At 36.1% G+C, this 18,160-nt stretch overlaps 1 protein-coding gene across 5 annotated transcripts in view; it reads right to left on the bottom strand.

Moving 5' to 3' along the window:
- The window catches only part of LOC5572902 (1-phosphatidylinositol 4,5-bisphosphate phosphodiesterase classes I and II), a 235,407-nt gene that overhangs the window by 69,598 nt on the left and 147,649 nt on the right, over positions 1 to 18,160 (bottom strand). For all 5 annotated transcript variants that reach the window (XM_021847049.1, XM_021847048.1, XM_021847052.1 and 2 more), the window contains exon 6: positions 5,914 to 6,047. In XM_021847049.1, coding sequence (XP_021702741.1) covers positions 5,914 to 6,047 — 134 coding nt within the window. The remainder of the gene's footprint in view (positions 1 to 5,913; positions 6,048 to 18,160) is intronic.

The raw sequence follows: 18,160 nt of genomic DNA, 5'->3' as shown, positions 1-18,160 counted from the left end.
TTGGTCCATCAATTGTGTCGCTTGCGAGTAGTGTTTGGTCTGTTGAATGCTTTTATGGAGAAAGCAACGAAATCAGGATCATGTCTTTTTCGCGTAGTCATCGCATTATCACCACAGTCACCCGTGTAAAGGCTCACGTATTTATGTCAAATTATATCTTTATTATTTACCAAAACGAAGCCTTTCGCATATCTAAACACCCAACATTTTCTTGTGCAGCGGACTCTTCGGCAAGTAACACGTCAACATTTCCCTCCCATCCCCAAATTGCCCTGCAATCGGACGCAGTCGGCGCCGTTATTGTTTGTTATAATAATAAGAGCACCAGTTCTTACTTTTTGAGGATAATACTGATCCAGAGTAGCATCTGTTGCTACCCTGTGTAAGTACAACTGTTCTTGCAATAACGGAGTAGCAACTGCTTGCATCAATAATGCTCATGGTCATGAATCTTGCTCATTTACCTCTTCACATAAGTTCTAGCAACGCCCATGCCTCGCAAACAAAGTCCCTCGTGAACTGTGCAGCTCCAACTCCTTTGGAAGCAGCAGAAAAAAAACTTTCATGGGAAAAATGATGAACGTTACTGGCGGTCAAACGGTGGTGCGGATACTTATGGTAAAAGAATTTCCTCCAGCTCAAGTGCACACAGACAAAGCTCGACGAGTCCTCCACCGGAGGCAGGAAAAAAAGTCTTATTTTCCAGATCACTGAATCTAGTTCCCAGATTTTATTCCACCCCCCCTAGCCTTGGTCACCGACTTCACAGGATTCGTTTTCGTCGTCTTTGTCCCCGAGACCCAAGAGCAGTATCAAATTATTAAGTTGTTTCGAACGCAGCGGGTGCCTGGAAATGGCTTCTATGAAGTACCTACGGGAGGGGATGCTTCCCTTCTTCAATTTGCCCCTACGGCTTTATTCATTTTTCCTTCGCGTTTTTTTTCTGCCTTCATAAATATCGGATTTCATAAAACATTAATTCGATACACACACAATTGCTCGCCAGCTTTAGCTTTTCGCCGTTTGTGGTCGAAGGACCATCAGTATGGGGTGGTGGCTCTAAGCTTAAATCCTTGAGCACTGTTTGTTTCCTGCTCTGGTGTTTGTAAGTGAGAAGCGTCGTGTTTCTCAAGTTCGCAAAAAGCGAGAAAGATGGAAACATTGTTTTTTTTTATTTGATTCGTTGCTAGAAATCTGCAACATTTGTTAGAACTTTCTTAATTAATTTGAATCAATTAGGGTCAAATAGGAAGCCGTAGTCGTAGCGATTCTATCACATTTATACGAAAATCATTTATCCGAATAAAAACACAACTCTTTTCGACCATTCCCCAAAATGTTCGTGGCACATGCTGGGGACAGGATTTCTAAAATCACAATGATAAGCAGAGGCACGTCCACGTTTGAAACCACGGGGAGGACAAACGTTTACAAATATTTAGTACACAGTGAAACTAAGGAAATTTTTAACCCTATGAAAGGCTGTATATTTAACCCCTCTACTGGCAGCCTCATTTTTTACCGCAAGAAAAGAATTCAAATCGCGATAACTTTTTTGTTTCTCGGTATTCTTGCATCATTTTTTTCACAAACTCTCAAAAAAGGCTACAGAATTTTTACCGTATTCAGATATTCAGTCTTCGGAACAATACATTAATGAGAGTATGCTGTGAAAAAATGAAGCAATTTGGTGCAACCGTCTTTGGGTTATGAGCATTTATGTGTCTGGTACCACGCTGGCCAAATAAAAATTTAGAAAACTTCAAAAAACCTCATATCTTAATTTTCAGATGTCTCAAAGAAAACTTAACCAATTTGTGTGATATTTCCAGAGTAGCTTATTACATGGCATTATAAGCCCACATTATATTTTTTCGATAAGTTGACGTAAAACAAAATGGCCGCCTAAGACATTTTATATGGAAAATGTCGGTCCCCCAAGGAACATTGGAATATCTTTTAAACCAGATCACCAATCATCAATATCGATACGAATTCGCAAACTAGAAGAACACACAACTTGAGAACTTGTGAAAAAATGGTGTAAGAATACCGAGAAACAAAAAAGATATTACGATTTGAATTTTTTCTTGCGGTAAAAAAATGAAGCTGCCGGTAGAGGGGTTAAAGGTCGGTTTTTAATTTGAGGATGTTAAAAATTTTCACTGTTTGCAACTTTCTAACGATAATTGCAGGTGATTTTTGATTGCTTGGTTTTTTGATTCCCATACAAGCTGTATGGAATGAAAAATGCTGAAAAAACTTCAAAGCAGATTTGCTTGAAACTAGGTTTTCGTCACACCTCTTTGCTTCTAACCTCCTCGTTTCCATGCCAGTCATTATCACAAGACTAAGAGCTTTTCGTCGTTAAAATCATCCATTGGATCAAGTTTTGAAATAATTTATATGTTCCAATTTGTTCTAGATAGCAAAAACTCTGTGAATTTGTGTAGTCACCGGAGTGATCTGGCTAATAGCAGGAGTTTTCAGGAGAAACTGAAGATTCTTGAAACATTTCATAGCGCAGAAATTCCTTCAAACATTTTGCTTAGATATTCCATAGAGAATTACTCTGCCAGTTTTTTCAACGGTCGAAGAAGTTTTTGTAATAATTTTTACAGTTAGTTTCCCAGAATTTTCACTAACTAGAGATATTCTCAATCGTTCTTCAAATGAACCAGAACTATTGGGGATCACGCATAAACCATGTCACGCTTCACTAGGCATGATAAAACCATGAAAAAACTTATCGTGTCTTGATTAAAATGTTTTCCTGTATTTACTATGTGGGCGAAATTGAATGCTATGGGTGCTGTACATCCTCTAAAATTCATAAGAATTCGTGAAAGATTTTGGAATTTGAAATAAATTTCCGCTTTAAATATCTGAATTAAGGCCATAGTTCTATAAAAGGACAAAGCTTGAAAGCTCTCTTTTTAGAATATTGGCAAAACTATTCGTCATGTCTAGCTCATGGCTGATTTCTGCAAAAACCTGCACAAGAATTGCTGAAGAATTTCGTCATTGATCGATAAAGGATCTCTCAAGAAATACGCTAGAAATGACTGAAATATTTCGCTGTAAATCTGCAGAAATTCATACAAAATGTTGTATATGGTCCCATGAAGTCTTTGTTATAGATCAAGAACTAGTCAAGCCAGGGCCGTATTTACGGGGGGTCCAAGGGGGCCATGGCCTCCAGACCCCCACAAAACACGACAGAAAGTGGCGAATGTTGCCATTTTTTTGGATCACATCGAAGGACTTGAGAATTGAAGGTTTCTATTTTTAAATTAAAGTGTAATCCTTTGGCTTGAAATCTCATTTGGCCGAAAGGGTTATTTGGCCGAATGCCGTTTGGCCGAATCATGAACAAAAAATCAAATTGCTACAACGCTGATGTGTTGGATTCATAAGTGTAGCCCAATAACTGATAATCTAATTAATTTGTTGATTCTTATGATGTGACGGGACGCCATGTTTGTCACTATATAAGAGCTCTAAGAGAATGATAACATCGACCCTTTAATTCAGGACGAAGTTGTGAACTGAACAAATCGCGTCAAGACTCTGAGGTGATGATTGATTCGCCACTGGATTACCAACGGTGTAATAAGGTTTCAAGTGTTTTTAATGATTTCATCAGAAATTTTTCTTTCTTTTAAACATAGGCTATTCTTTCTAGTTATACTGTTTTCATTACTATCGGCAATAGTTTAGTTTATATTTTAATTGGGAATTTTTCCTTCTTTTAATCATCGGCAGCCACACTCCGTAACGCAATACGCATAAACGACTGACCCCGCTTGCCACACGATTACGAAGCCCACAATTATATGCATTACACTTGCTTAAATTTTCAATTGAGATTTTGGCTGTTCTCTAAAAAAAAGTTTTCATAGTTTTTAGAATTAAAGCTTATAATACGTTTTATTTAACACATATTTTTCTTATGTGAGATGCCATTCTTCTCCAAGATTAGGATTACAACAGGTGAACTGAACAGTGCACCGTTGCTTGCGTATAGCGATAAACGACTCGGAGAACACTTACGTCAAAGAAGCACACTGTTATGAATAGAAGAAGCCAAGACTTGTTGATGTCAGAACTATGACATATATTACTTAGTACCTATCAATGTAGGCGAGGGTAGATTGAGTATTTTCGTCCCGGATTCAACCAATACAAATTGTTTAATGATTATAAGTTTTATTATAGAAACATTCAGTGAACAAATAAAACTAGCTTTGAAGTTAGAAAAATCTACTAACATTTATGAACTTAACATATAAAACATCGGTTTACTGACAGATCGAAAGAAACTTTGAAGCAATCTTAAAGAAAGACATTTTTACAACAAATTGATTTACATTCAGCCGTAAAATAATCGAATTGCAGTATCGAGCCTTCTGCAAATACGCACCGAAACCCGAAATCAAAATTCAATTTTGAAAGCTATTTGTTCCGCTGCCACAGTGAAGCTGAAAGAGCGTAATACAAATGTTGATGCGATACCAAAATCCATTTCAAAGTGACAAAAAAAGTCCTTCTTTTTGCTCCAGATCGCTGCGTTGTTTACGCTCAGAATGGCGTCTATCGTCTTTCCATCGTCAATTTCCCTGCGGGCAACTCCCACAGCGTGGGTGATTTCGATCTACTTTTTACTCCCTGTGCACTCTGTACGACGACGACGACGACGACGTCTAGTGGTTTTACATCCGTCGAACAAGTGCTGGTAATTATGCGAAAGCAATCAAGGTCCAGGTTATTTCCCATCCGACGATCAGAAGCAATCGGAAGATTTCTGGTAGGTGGGTTAAATGTGGAGCGGTTTACATTATCTACCGTTCCATTTTGGAAAGGGGGCTAATTGTGTATGCAGGAAAAAATAAACGAAAATGCTAGGAAAACGTTTACGTAAAACTTGGTTAGCAGGGATAGATTAGAACTGGAAGACGGCATAAATAATGTATAAGTGTCACTTGTTGAGTTTTCGTAGCAGAAACCGATCACATTATGAATTGTTAAAGTATTTCGGGTGCTAGTCTGAGACTTCTTACTCAGGAAACACGTACAAACTGAGTATTACACACCGTTTTTTTACTTTTAACGGCTGAACAGTTTGGTTAAACTCTGAGGCCTAATTATATTGTATTTTTTCATGCACAATATATTTATAAATTGTAAAGTAGTGTTCAAAAGTCATTGCCTTCTGACTGCTGCTTAGTTGGAGAGTTTGTTTGATTCCAAATCATGGGAAATTCTTACTGAAAGTTCGACTCTTGAAACTTTGGTAAAAAATTACAGTGTGTTATGCTTAGTTTGTACGTTCTTTACTAACTGAGCCATAGAAAGTTATAATAAGTTATAATCTCAAGGATGTGAACAAAACGCTTTTTTGTTTTTTTGGGGTTGACCCCATTTTTTTCATTAAGAAGAAGCGAGAAAATACTAATAGAAACAGACTTTACTTGACAAACTTAACTACAGTTAAGTCTCCCTTACTCGATAATTGGTATCTCGATATCGAGTTAGAGAACCATAGTAAAAGTTGATTTTCATGGCTAACTCGATGGTTCCTTGGATAGCAATTGCACTGATTTTGTGTTCTGTAACTCGATACCTCCCGAAATCAATGGTCCCTTCAATATCGAGTAAGAGGGAGTTGACTGTATTTGTTTATCATTTAACATTTTTTTAATCACGTATCTTTCCAAAAGTTAAAGAGAGATCCGAGAAACAATGTCTTCTTTTCGTCCTGGGAATTAATTTAGACTATAATTAAATTAAAATTAAAAATAAATAAACGGACGTTTTGCCATCAAAACTCCCAGAAAGAAATTGCCTCAGATGAGCTCACTCCACTGAAAAATGACTTTCACCCTCACTGAATAGTATATAATTTTCACTTACGTTTTAACGGGAACCTTCCCGCTCTTGTCAACCTGCAGACAAAGTTTGGTGTACGCTTTTTGGAGGAACATTATCGCGGGTCCGTTCAGCTGGGTCAGATTGTATGCCATCCGGATGAGCTCGTCGCTCCATAACTGTAATGAAACGGAGATAAAAATAAAATGAACGAAAAACCACTTTAGAGAGCTACTGTTGTAACAGGAAGCACCGAGCGAAAGAAATATCCCTGTAAAAAGCGAACGGTGATCAAAACGGCAAGGTAATGTTTGTCCAAGCGATGTAGCATCGAAACTGATGATGATGATGCTGGGTGAGGTAAGCTGCGAATGGTGGAACTTTTAATTGATATGGTGTTTTTTTTGTTGAAACTCAAAGTATAGAGCGATGTTTGGCCAGCTGCAAGAGACGAGATAGTTGTGCTTCCCAGTTCTTAACAATAAATTCAGATTTTTTTTTTAATATATTTCAATCGAATCACAGAGGAATTAATATAATGTTACAAAAAAGATGGAACATCTCCCATAGTTAACAATCAACTCCTCTACTGAATATCGAAATATATTCAAAAACAAAAGATCAATAATCAAAATCGACATAAGTTCTAAAATAGAAAAGTATTATTGAGAAATTGTAAAGATACGGTGAAAATTATCGAAAAAAAATCACAATAATCATAAAGAATTTTTTTTTTAAAGCGGTTCATATACAACATTAGCAGTTCAGTATACATCATTCCCTTTTTTAGTTAAAAAGCTACATAGAATAAGAATTCTTACTTAACTCGATTGGAATGTATCAACACTGATTTAAATACAATTTATGTTTTTACTCGCAAAACTTCCCCTGTAGGTAATACAGTTTTGTTTGAAAACAGCATGCAGTCACTACCAAGCGCAGAAAGATTTTCCAACTATCTATTATTGGAAGACCCACTGAGCGCCGCCCGCCCTCAACTAACTAACAAAGATAGCAAAACAACTTTTACCGGCAGCAATGAAAATAACCTTCCTCAATAGTTTAGCTAAAACGGGAAACTTTTCAGCATGAAAGCATCAACTCGGAAGAATGTTTTCTCGCCACCCCCGCTGGCAAAGGAACTTGCATCGTACCGATTCGTGTGTGTGTGTTCGTGGGAAATTTGCCGTACTGATCTACATTGAAATAAAAACAGCTGTTTATTTTGAGCATGAGCAAACTCTTCACATATATACACTCGCCAGGACGACGACGACGACGTAAGGACTGACTACAAAAGGAAAAGAAGTTCACGTCCTCATTACTGACATGTGCCAACGGAAGATGTGTTTCCTGTTTGAGATGTTGATGCTGCTCACCAGGTATTCGAAACCTGTCGGTGATGTTTGTCCTTACTTTAGAAACAGTTTATGAGCACATAGCTCAAGGCGACGATTATGTGTGCTCTTTACATCGAAGAGACTTCTTTAACTGTAAGCATAATCACATTGCAATCATAACGAATTGAAAAATATTTGTTGAAAAATGTGTCCAAAAACTTTTTTTCTTTTCACAATGAAATGGAAAGTCTCATCGATTTGCTTTACCGAAAATATGTAATACACATACATTCTATGAAAAGGAGGCTTAATAACCGTTGCGGTTATCGCGCAGGTATTCTATGACTATGTTGAGAGTCGTACGTTCTAATCCTACCGATCGAAGATCTTTGCAGCATACAAAAATAGTAAATACACAAAAAAAGCTCTCAACTAAAAAGAAATAAAATGAAAATGATCTCAAGAGCACTGAGGCGCCGTCCACGAATTACGTAAAGCTATAAGGGAGAAGGAGGCAGACTCAATTGATACGACCCAAACAAAAATTTGAAAATGTTGATACAAAATGCGTTACGAAGGGGTAAATGTGGTCAAAAATTTCCAATGTTAATGTTGTCTAATAAATTGATAATGCACTACCTTAATCTGGCGTAAGCGACATTTCAATTTTCAGCTTATTTTGCCATATATTGCCAGAAGTATTGAAATTGTGGAATTTCTGTAGCATAGGGTTGCATGAAATAATTCTCATTTATCATTCTGCGTATAAATTCTCACAACAACTCAATAGTTTCTGTTTGACAGTCAAAAAAATGCTGAAAACTGAAATTTAGTCAATCTGCCAGATTATGGCAGAGTATAAGCTGCGGAGTAGGCTCTATCTCAGTTCTGCAGATAAGTTCTGCAACAGGTTTCAAATCTCAATGTAATTATAATTTTATTAACGCTACAGGTTTTTCTTTTCAGTTTTCTGCTATTTCATTTTTACAAACAAATGATTTTCATGATTATAAACGACCTAACCGAACACTCAATCGTATCTCAGCTTCTGGTAGTCCGAATTGGCTGAAATTTGAATGACGAACTGCAAATAGCTTGAAATTTTGCCTGTAAAGGAATTCTTACATAGCAGTCATTTTACATAGAGTTTCAGAGGGTTGTTCAAAGACAAAAGTAAGTAACCGAGAGACTTTTTAATTTAATTCGACAAGTGTAAGTCGTGGAAAATTGGTGTGTTCTACAAATTTGTGTGACTGCTGAAATTGCACAACTTTGTAGAACAGACCAACAACCCACAACTTACCGTTTTAGAATTAAATTACAAAGTCTCTCGGTTACTTACTTTTGTCTTTGAACAACCCTCTGAAACTCTATGTTAAATGACTGCAATGTAATAATTCCCTTACAGGCAAAATTTCAAGTTATTTGTAGTTCGTCATCCAAATTTCAGCTAATTCAGACTACCAGAAGCTGAGATACAGCACCCCAAACTTGGGAATTTTGTATGGAAAAACAGCATTTGGTTACTAACTTATGTCACTGACTGTATGTAGGAATTCCTGAAATAATCATAGGATACAATCCAGGAGCAATCCTCGAAGTTATTCCTCCTATAACTCATAGGAATATTCCTCAAGGAATCCCTGGAAGTAGTCCTTTAGGAATCCCTGAAGGTATTCCAGGAGAAATTGTTGAAGGTAGTCCTGGAGGAATCTCCTGGAGGTATTCCTGGAGGAAGCCTTGGAGGTATTCTTGGAGGAGTCCCTGAAGGTGTTCCAGTAGAGATCTCTGGAGGTATTACTGTAGGAATTTTTGAAGGTATTCTTGGAGAAGCTTTTGGAGGTATTCCTAGATAAATTGGAGATATTCCTGGATGAATTCCTGGAGGAATCCCTGGAGGTAAACCTCGAGGAACCCCTTGAGGTAGTCCTGGAGGTATTCTAGAAGAATCCCTAGAGGAAGTCTTGGAGGTATTCCTGGAGAAATTCCTGGAGGTATTTCATAAGGTATTCCTGGAGGCCGGTTCAAAAAATGTACTATTTGAGCCCTTCCGGAACCGAATTCAGAATACCTGGATGGATCCAAGTCCGCCATTTGATTTATACCATCATTCATACTGAATACAATATGAAAAATCATGAATTTCGATTCGTCAGAATACTCTGGTACCGAAAAGTCGATAAGTGCCCCATTTGAGGTCTACCGGATCCAATATCGGAACATCCGGATAGGGTCATGTCTTGTTATTGAAATCACTAAGCCCGTGCAATATGGGGATCTTTTTTATTACCGTACGGGTTTGGGCCGAAGGGTCTCAGATTTTCATGAAACTTTTTCCACAGGCAGGGCTCATGGATATATGAATAAAAAAAATTTGAGAAAAATTCAGGGTCGCCTATTTTTCCGGAAAACTCAGGTGGAATTTTTTTGTTTTCCCTTGACACTACTTACTTTGAAAAATCATAACTCAAGAACGAAGCATCGTAGAAACAAAGTTTTTATATGAAAATTTAAGCAAATTTTCTCAAAAATCAAAAAAAAATATGAACTGGAAAGAGTTCTCCACACAATTTTCCACCGTTGGGAAAATTTGTAAAGAAAAGCCGGAAAAACTATGCCCGAACTCGTGGAAAATTTTCAAAAAAATATTTTCGAGAAGGTAATTTTATAAGCTTTAATCACTGAAATTTTTCGAATGCACTTTTTTTTTCGTTTTTGAGTTATGGCCAATTTTGTGAAAAATGTCCAGATGTGCCATATAAGACTTTTCTTTGAAAAATCATAACTCAAGAACGAAACATTGTAGAAACAAAGTTTTTATATGAAAATTTAAGCAAATTTTCTCAGAAATCCAAAAAAAATATGAACTGGAAAAAGTTTTCCACAAAATTTTACACCGTTAGGGAAAATTCGTAAAGAAAAGCCTGAAAAACTATGCCCGAACTCGTGGAAAATTTTCAAAAAAATATTTTCGAGAAGGTAATTTTATAAGCTTTAATCACTGAAATTTTTGGAATGCACTTTTTTTCGTTTTTGAGTTATGGCCAATTTTGTGAAAAATGTCCAGATGTGCCATATAAGACCTTTCTTTGAAAAACCATAACTCAAGAACGAAACATTGTAGAAACAAAGTTTTTATATGAAAATTTAAGCAAATTTTCTCAGAAATCAACTGGAATGAACTGGAAAAAGTTTTCCACAAATTTTTCCACCGTTGGGGAAATTCATAAAGAAAAGCTGGAAAATCTATGCCCGAACTCGCGGAAATTTTTTAATAAAATATTTTTAAGAAAGAAACTTTATAAACTTCAATTCTGGTGACTTTTAGGATGTACTTTTCTTTAGTTCCTGATCTATGGACAATTTTGTAAAAAATGCAAAGATTTGCCATACATGCCTTTTCGTTTAAAAATCATGACTCAAGACTCATCATGACTTGTCGAACCGGATTCAAATTATCTCAAAAATATGAAATTTTTGAAAAGGAATCAGTTTCCCAGGACATTTTTCACTGTTTATGAAAACAAATAATGAAAACCCGATTAGCTATTCCAGCTTTCAAACAAAGTATATTTGAAAAGAGCGATCAATAAGATCCAATCCTACAATATTTTTCAATACGCTCATTTTTCGTTCCTAAAACATGATCAAATATTGCTAGGATGAGCTGTTTGAACCATATATTTACAAATTTATAAGTTCATAAACAAAATTTCTTAAGAACGAAACTACATAGAAACAAAGTTTTTTCAATCAGAATGTAGGCATTTTTTTCCTGTTAGGTAACTACAAAATTGACAGTTAAATAAATGGGTAGACAATATGACAAATAGGTATTTACCAATTCAAGTTTAAAGCGTTGAAATGGCTTGAGAATCATAAGTTTACCAAAAACTAACAAAGAGCAGTGAGAAAGTGCAAGTGTTGTCTATCAGCTGTATATTCCTCGTTCATTCGAATGGAGTTCGGTGGATTACGGAAAAGGTGAAAATTTGCGTGAAGTGCTCCATTACCGGTGACCAGAAGGTACTCGTAACGGATCTTCCAGAAGCAATGGCGTTTGAGGAACAAGTTTCACCACTATCTTCGTTGGCGTCGCCAAAGGAAACTCCTTCCTCGGGTGAGTTAGTTGGTTCTATAAATAATGTACAAAAAATACAAGAGCTTGCTAAATTCTTGGAAATTTCTTTTCAAGTAAAATCTTCACGTTTGGATGCTTCTAGTAGTAACTATCGCAATGCTTCTATGGACGAAATGTTCAATCAAATTTTGAGTAAAATAAAGACTTGGTTTCCGCCTAATATTGTCGATGTTACAGAGGATTTTAATTCCGTTTTATTAAATTTGAACTCAGCTGTTACAAAAGCCGAACCTGACAAGCAAATTGAACTATATATATGGGTTTTCAAAGAAAAGGCTAATATGGTTATTTTTCACAAAATTGACCATAACTCAGGAACAAAAAAAAATACATCCTAAAAGTTACTAGAATTGAATTTTATAAAGTTTCCTTCTCAAAAATATTTTAATAAAAATTTTCCGCGAGTTCGGGCATAGATTTTCCAGCTTTTCTTTATGAATTTCCCTAACGGTGGAAAATTTTGTGGAAAACTTTTCCCAGTTCATATTTTTTTGGATTTTTGAGAAAATTTGCTTAAATTTTCATATAAAAACTTTGTTTCTACAATTTTTCGTTCTTGAGTTATGATTTTTCAAAGAAAAGTCTTATATGGCACATCTGGACATTTTTCACAAAATTGGCCATAACTCAAAAACGAAAAAAAAGTGCATTCCAAAAATTTCAGTGATTGAAGCTTATAAAATTACCTTCTCGAAAATATTTTTTTGAAAATTTTCCACGAGTTCGGGCATAGTTTTTCCGGCTTTTCTTTACGAATTTTCCCAACGGTGGAAAATTTTGTGGATAACTTTTTCCAGTTCATATTTTTTTTTTTGGTTTTTGAGAAAATTTGCTTAAATTTTCATATAAAAACTTTGTTTCTACGATGCTTCGTTCTTGAGTTATGATTTTTCAAAGTAAGTAGTGTCAAGGGAAAACAAAAAATTTCCACCTGAGTTTTCCGGAAAAATAGGCGACCCTGAATTTTTCTCAATTTTTTTTTTGACGCCTGTGGAAAAAGTTTCATGAAAATCTGAGACTCTTCGGCCCAATTTGTACGATAATAAAAAAAATCCCCATATCCCAAGCAACCAAAAGTTCGGATTTTACTTAAGCAGTGAACTCAGAGGATCGCTTTCAGTAAATTTTGAGTTCCATTCAAACTATGTCGCCGGATAATAAATAATAACGGATAAGAAATTATAACGCTTATAAACAAATAAAACGTTCAGATCAAGTTTGGATCGATTTTTATTTACCTACATTATGGTAAACATTATTCTATTTAGGCAACTTAAATGAACTTTATGTGAACTGAAGTTCGGGTAATTACTTAGAAAGTGAGCGGCTTAAGCCAAAATTTGCCCTATTATTCGAACTTTAGGTTGCTTGGGATGGGTATTTTTGGAACGGGATCGATAAGTAGAAGGCAAAAGTCTATGTTTGACGCCATTTTGGATCCCTAGATAGCGACTTCCGGTTTGTTTTGAAACAAATTTCAAGTAACTACAGTTAATTCTCCCTATCGATATAGAGAACCATAGTAAAAGTTGTTTTTCATGGCTACCTCGATGGTCCCTTGGATCGCAGTTACACTGGTTTTGTGTTCTGTAACTCGATACCTCCCTAACTCGATGGTCCCTTCAATATCGAGTTAGGGAGAGTTAACTGTATTACAAACAGGAAGTTACCATCTTGGAATCCCTAATTGCCTAAAACTTCAATTTCCGGCGTCTACTTTTTAGTACCGTTCCAAAAGTACCATCAAGGATTCCAAAATGGGGTCAGACATCGATTTCCGTCATCTACTCATTGATCTCGTTCTAAAAATACCCATATTGCATGAGTTTGAAGTGATTTTCACAAACCGGAAGTCGCCATCTTGGAATCCAAGATAGCATCAGATATCGATTTCCAGCATTTCCTCATTGGCATTTATAATAATTTCCTGATTGGTCCTGTTCCAGAAATATCCATATTACATTGGTTATCGTGGGTCGTCATCAGTCAGTAGCGTGAGTTGGAATTTTTAGAGCGTAAAAATAGGTCCAAGAAGTAGGTTTGAATTTGGAGAGTAAAATGAGTAGGAGTAGTAATATTTTAGGAAATTTTCTAGAAACTTTCCAAACAAATCTTAGGGATGTTTTTAGGGCTAATCTTGGATGAATCTGTAGTAACTTCTGAAGAAATCGCTTGATGATGGAGTCTCTGAACTCTGATAAATCTTCACTGGGTTATTTGGTGTTGCATGTGTTCATTTTCTAGCGTGTAAAGTGTTCAGTAGGCCGTTCCTTATTTTTCGTCATTGTAAAGTGCTCGTTTTGGTAAGAAAAAAATCAGGTAAAAATTTGAAGTCCGTACGTGGACGTTAAGTGGACCCAAACGATTAGGTGTAGATGACCCCGTGTGCCAAATCGAGCACGCTGTTCTAGTGTACGCAACATGAGTACGAAAAGCCACCAGTAACAATACCGCTATTTACTTAATAATGGGTTGCTGAATCTATTGCCGTTTTCAGAAATGTCATAGCACGTCTAGTTTTTGAGATATTGGCTGTTGAATATGCTAAATTTGAATATATCAGCCAACTTGCATACAAGATTCCCAGCTTGTAAGGCAATTTATTTATTTGATTTGCCACATAATCCAAACTTTATGTATATAACAATACTTATTAACAAAGTTCATGATACTATCGAGGCTCAAAAGTTATTTTTTGGTGTTTTAGAAAAGTTTTGTATTTTGCCATATAAGAGAAACGAATAGTTTTGTATGGAGAGGACTGTAATCATGTTGAAAAAATCGATTTATTCTCTATTTTATCGTGCAATTTCAAATTATATCTGATATGAAAGTTGAAGTCCTATTTCGTGTGCTTGCTGGATTAAGTCACAAAGAAGTTTGGTAAATCATACTTTCAATTTCATCCAAACATCAATTAAACCAGTGTTTTATACAACTTTGGCGACCCATAGCTAAAAATTGAGACGTGCAGGGACATTTCTGAGAACGGCCTCAGATTCAGCGACCCCAAATCTACTAGAGGCACATAATTTAATCCTTGAGGCATGCAAAAATGTCAATTTTTGCTACGCTGTGTAAGGGACGGCCTAGTATTCAGTGTGTGCAATCTCTTGCTGAAAACTGTGTAAATTTTACTTTCTTTCAGTTTCTGGTGGACTCATGCGTTTGTTGAGCAAGTTTCTAGGATTGTGTTACTTTTTCCCGAATGTCATATACCCAAACACTAGTTCCCCGAATACTAATTCCCAGAAATACCTTTTTCCCCTTAAGGTATTGCAGTTAAAAAATGTGAAAAAAATAGCGTTTCTGGACAAAAGGTCGTCAAAAAAATCATAGAGAAGTTCACTGTGATACAGTTTGAAGACACTTCGAACACGTGTTTCTTGGTAATTGATTCAATGATTTAAACTAGTATTAAAATTTCGAAAAGATACTATTGGCCTACCGATACTATTTTCGGTTTGAATTTTAGCTTCAATGTCGCGATTATATACCTTCTGTTTATTGGCTCCAATATGTGAAATCATATGTGTGTCAGTTTGAATGAAACCTTCAAGTCTCATCTCCTACGGTCACCTATCAGACACGATTCGAGAAAGAACGGGGCTTTGCCACAGGAAGCAACAAAAAACTTTTCAATCAAATTAAAAACCTTCCGGATGTTGATGAATTTCCTGTTCGGAAAGGCACGTCTAATGCATCGTTGTTCGTTGTTCAGCTGGCACTCGACATTGCCGAGACTAAAACATTATAGCCGCTTGCATTGTGGCCTACATCCTGAAGAAAGGAGGAAGGCAAAAGACACCACGATTAAACGTTCCAGCAGTTGTTCTACTTAGCAAAGTAGTAGATACTAGTTTGCTTTCCTGATTAGTGGGTGATGGCCGGAAATGGCTTTCCAGTGCAACAGTTTTAATCCTGCATACACTAGGGGTAAAACGGAATTATGAAGCCTGTCACAAGTTAGGAACGAGGTAGAAAGTTATGCTTTCCACTTAGCTGTGCAGTTGCAAATTAATGGGCTATCTATGTGTTGTATGGAATGTTCACGAGGGGTCAAACTACCACTGATGATTGCACGCCATTTTTTTTTTTGCTATGTTTTGTGATGACGAATAGAAAAGAAAATAATGTATGGCTAAATTGGAGTTTTATATATAAAATAGTCTTAAAAAATTTCAAAATCAGTTCATGAACAACTCGAGCCTTGAGCACTAATTGTTCAAGCTTCATTTCAATTCATCACTCACTTTGCAAAGAAAAAGAGGAAAAAGAAAATGAATAAACATAAAAATCACTAGTTAGTCGAGCCGGTTAATTCTAATAATAATGCTTGACTTGACTCTACATTGAAGAAGTCTATAAGTCAGAAAAGAAATTGTCCTATCTGTTATAAGATGAACGAAATGTTAGAAATTAACGGAATTTATTTATTTCACAAATGATTCTAAGGTGTTTTCATTTCCTTTTCCCTATTAATAACCGACCTCACGCTTTTTCTCATGAACATGAACTAAGAATATCCGCAATTCAATGGAAAACGAGCATTTAGATTTTGTTTAGATGTTAAGTTGCTCTAATTCAAACCCAGGAAGTATGTATAATAATATCTATAAATCTATAATAATATCTATTTATAAGTAAAAACCGTTAAACCACTTGCGTTTATAATGCAACAAAAATCCTTCTTAACACATCTTTCATTTGAGAAAGGGAATGTCACCTACATGTCCTGGTTAACACGTCGACTATGGTTACACGAAACTGATGACAAATAAATACAATGAAAGAATCAACATCCTCGTTTAGTTACGGAGCACGGAAGAAACTGAGGCTCGTATACACGATGTTGGATGAGTGAAGATAGTCGTCTGGCAGGATCCTTATCCTCTTGTAACAAGTGCATACTTAAGAACGAGAGGGCCCGGGGTTGTTTATGTTCGCGTTGACTACATGAAAAAAAGAAAACAGATCACTACTGCAAAAGTCAAATGGCTTCAAACTAAACAAGATATCCACACTTTTACATCATATTGTCGTTTAATGGTGTACTAGGTGATTTCAAATTGCCTGTTGAAATTTGCCCATCGAACCAGGTATCGTGCAAATATATTTATTACACACAGCATAAAGGTGCAGTTCGACTTGATGCTGTATGAGTCTGAAAAAATATCTCCTAATATTCCTGAAATTCAACTCACATTATTTCCACAGAAACCACAAGCTTCACGATTATCACGATGGGAGAGGTTCCAATAAATTAGTAAGATAAAGTAGCTAGTTTAAAATGTTGCTTTCAATAATCTCATTGACGGCACTCAAGCTAAATGTAAATGTAAATGTAAAATATATTAAATATCCGTATCTGCTTTTTAACAGAAAATCTAAACTTTGTCTTGAGAACAAGCTTTTCTTCTTCAAACATGTTTTCAAGCCGGCCATGTTGTATGCTGTACAGATATGAACTAGCTATTATAATACCAGGGAGAAAGCTCTGCAGAGGATTCAAAATAAAATTTGGAATATGATTCTGAAGGTTCCTCCCTGGTATAGAACCAATGAGTTACATAGAATATCCAATGTTGAAACATTATAGGAAATGTCAAATAAAAATATTAATAATTTTAAACAAGAATCGTAGCAATCTTCTATGGTTACTATTAATGCGTTATATATCTAGGTTAAGTTAGGTGAAGTAAATTGAGAGCGTTTCTTTCTCTTATAAACAAGCAAATCAACTCACCTGTAAAAATTCTGAACTGCTACGCCAAATTGAAGGTTATATCTGGTTAATGAAATGTTGATAAAAGCTTAATTTAGATTTACTTAATTAGGACGATAGTGTTGCCTAACACAAAACACCTAGATATAAGAAATAAAAATAACGTAATACAAAATAAGAGAAGGAACAGACACTAACCGGAAGTCTTTTCGTTAAGAAACAAACAAGTTAAATGAGTTTAAAGGAAAATGGGGGGCTGTAACTTCAGATTATTATGACTTGACGTTTTTTCCATACGAAAATGGACCACCTTTATCGAAATGCTTATGAATATCTTCTTCCTTACAACTTATATGTACCGAAACTCAAAAGAACAAACGTTGCTAATTTGTTGTGCCGTATTGAGCAAATTAAACTCTGAAAACAAAACTTCGTCATCATCTTCTCACCTTCTCCAAATAACTTAACTTTGAAACTTCTGTCATAAAATTATATGAATTGCTACACGCCAATTACGCTGAGCAGTTACACTTCGATAAAGCTGCTCCGAATACTTCTCACCATTAGGACTTGTACAATGCTCGCAGCTACTCGACTACGCTACTAAGAGAGAAGCAATGGTTGGTCCCTCCCTATTATACCCGCGCCGAAAATTCCTTGGCGTGCATATAAACCTCATGGGAGGGATAAAAATGCCACCACCTCCACACCATAAACCATTTAAAAGTTCTGTCAGTAGTGAAATAAAGTTTCGACCATCGAATGGTACACTCTCGGCGCGCACAAGTTACACGCTTCTTTAGCACACCACTTAGCAGCGTGTAAACAGCGCGCTTTATTGGCCTGCCTAACGAACCGCTACTGCTGGGACGACTACCAACGCCCTCACGCTATGTTCAAAAGAGGTTCTTATGCAACTTTCATGTACCACAGATTTTCTTTCAAAGGAAGTTGCTCTTGATCATAAGAAACAAGCTAGTGAAACCCGCAAAACTTTCTACCTTGGGTATTTTGAGATATTGTCTTTCGATTTTTTTCGTCTCAAATTCCGGAAATTACCACTGTTTAGAATATGAGATATGTTCA

This window comes from Aedes aegypti, chromosome 2, assembly GCF_002204515.2.
Source record: "Aedes aegypti strain LVP_AGWG chromosome 2, AaegL5.0 Primary Assembly, whole genome shotgun sequence".
Classification (NCBI taxonomy): Eukaryota; Metazoa; Arthropoda; class Insecta; order Diptera; family Culicidae; genus Aedes; species Aedes aegypti.
This window is presented reverse-complemented; position numbering and strand designations above follow the sequence as displayed.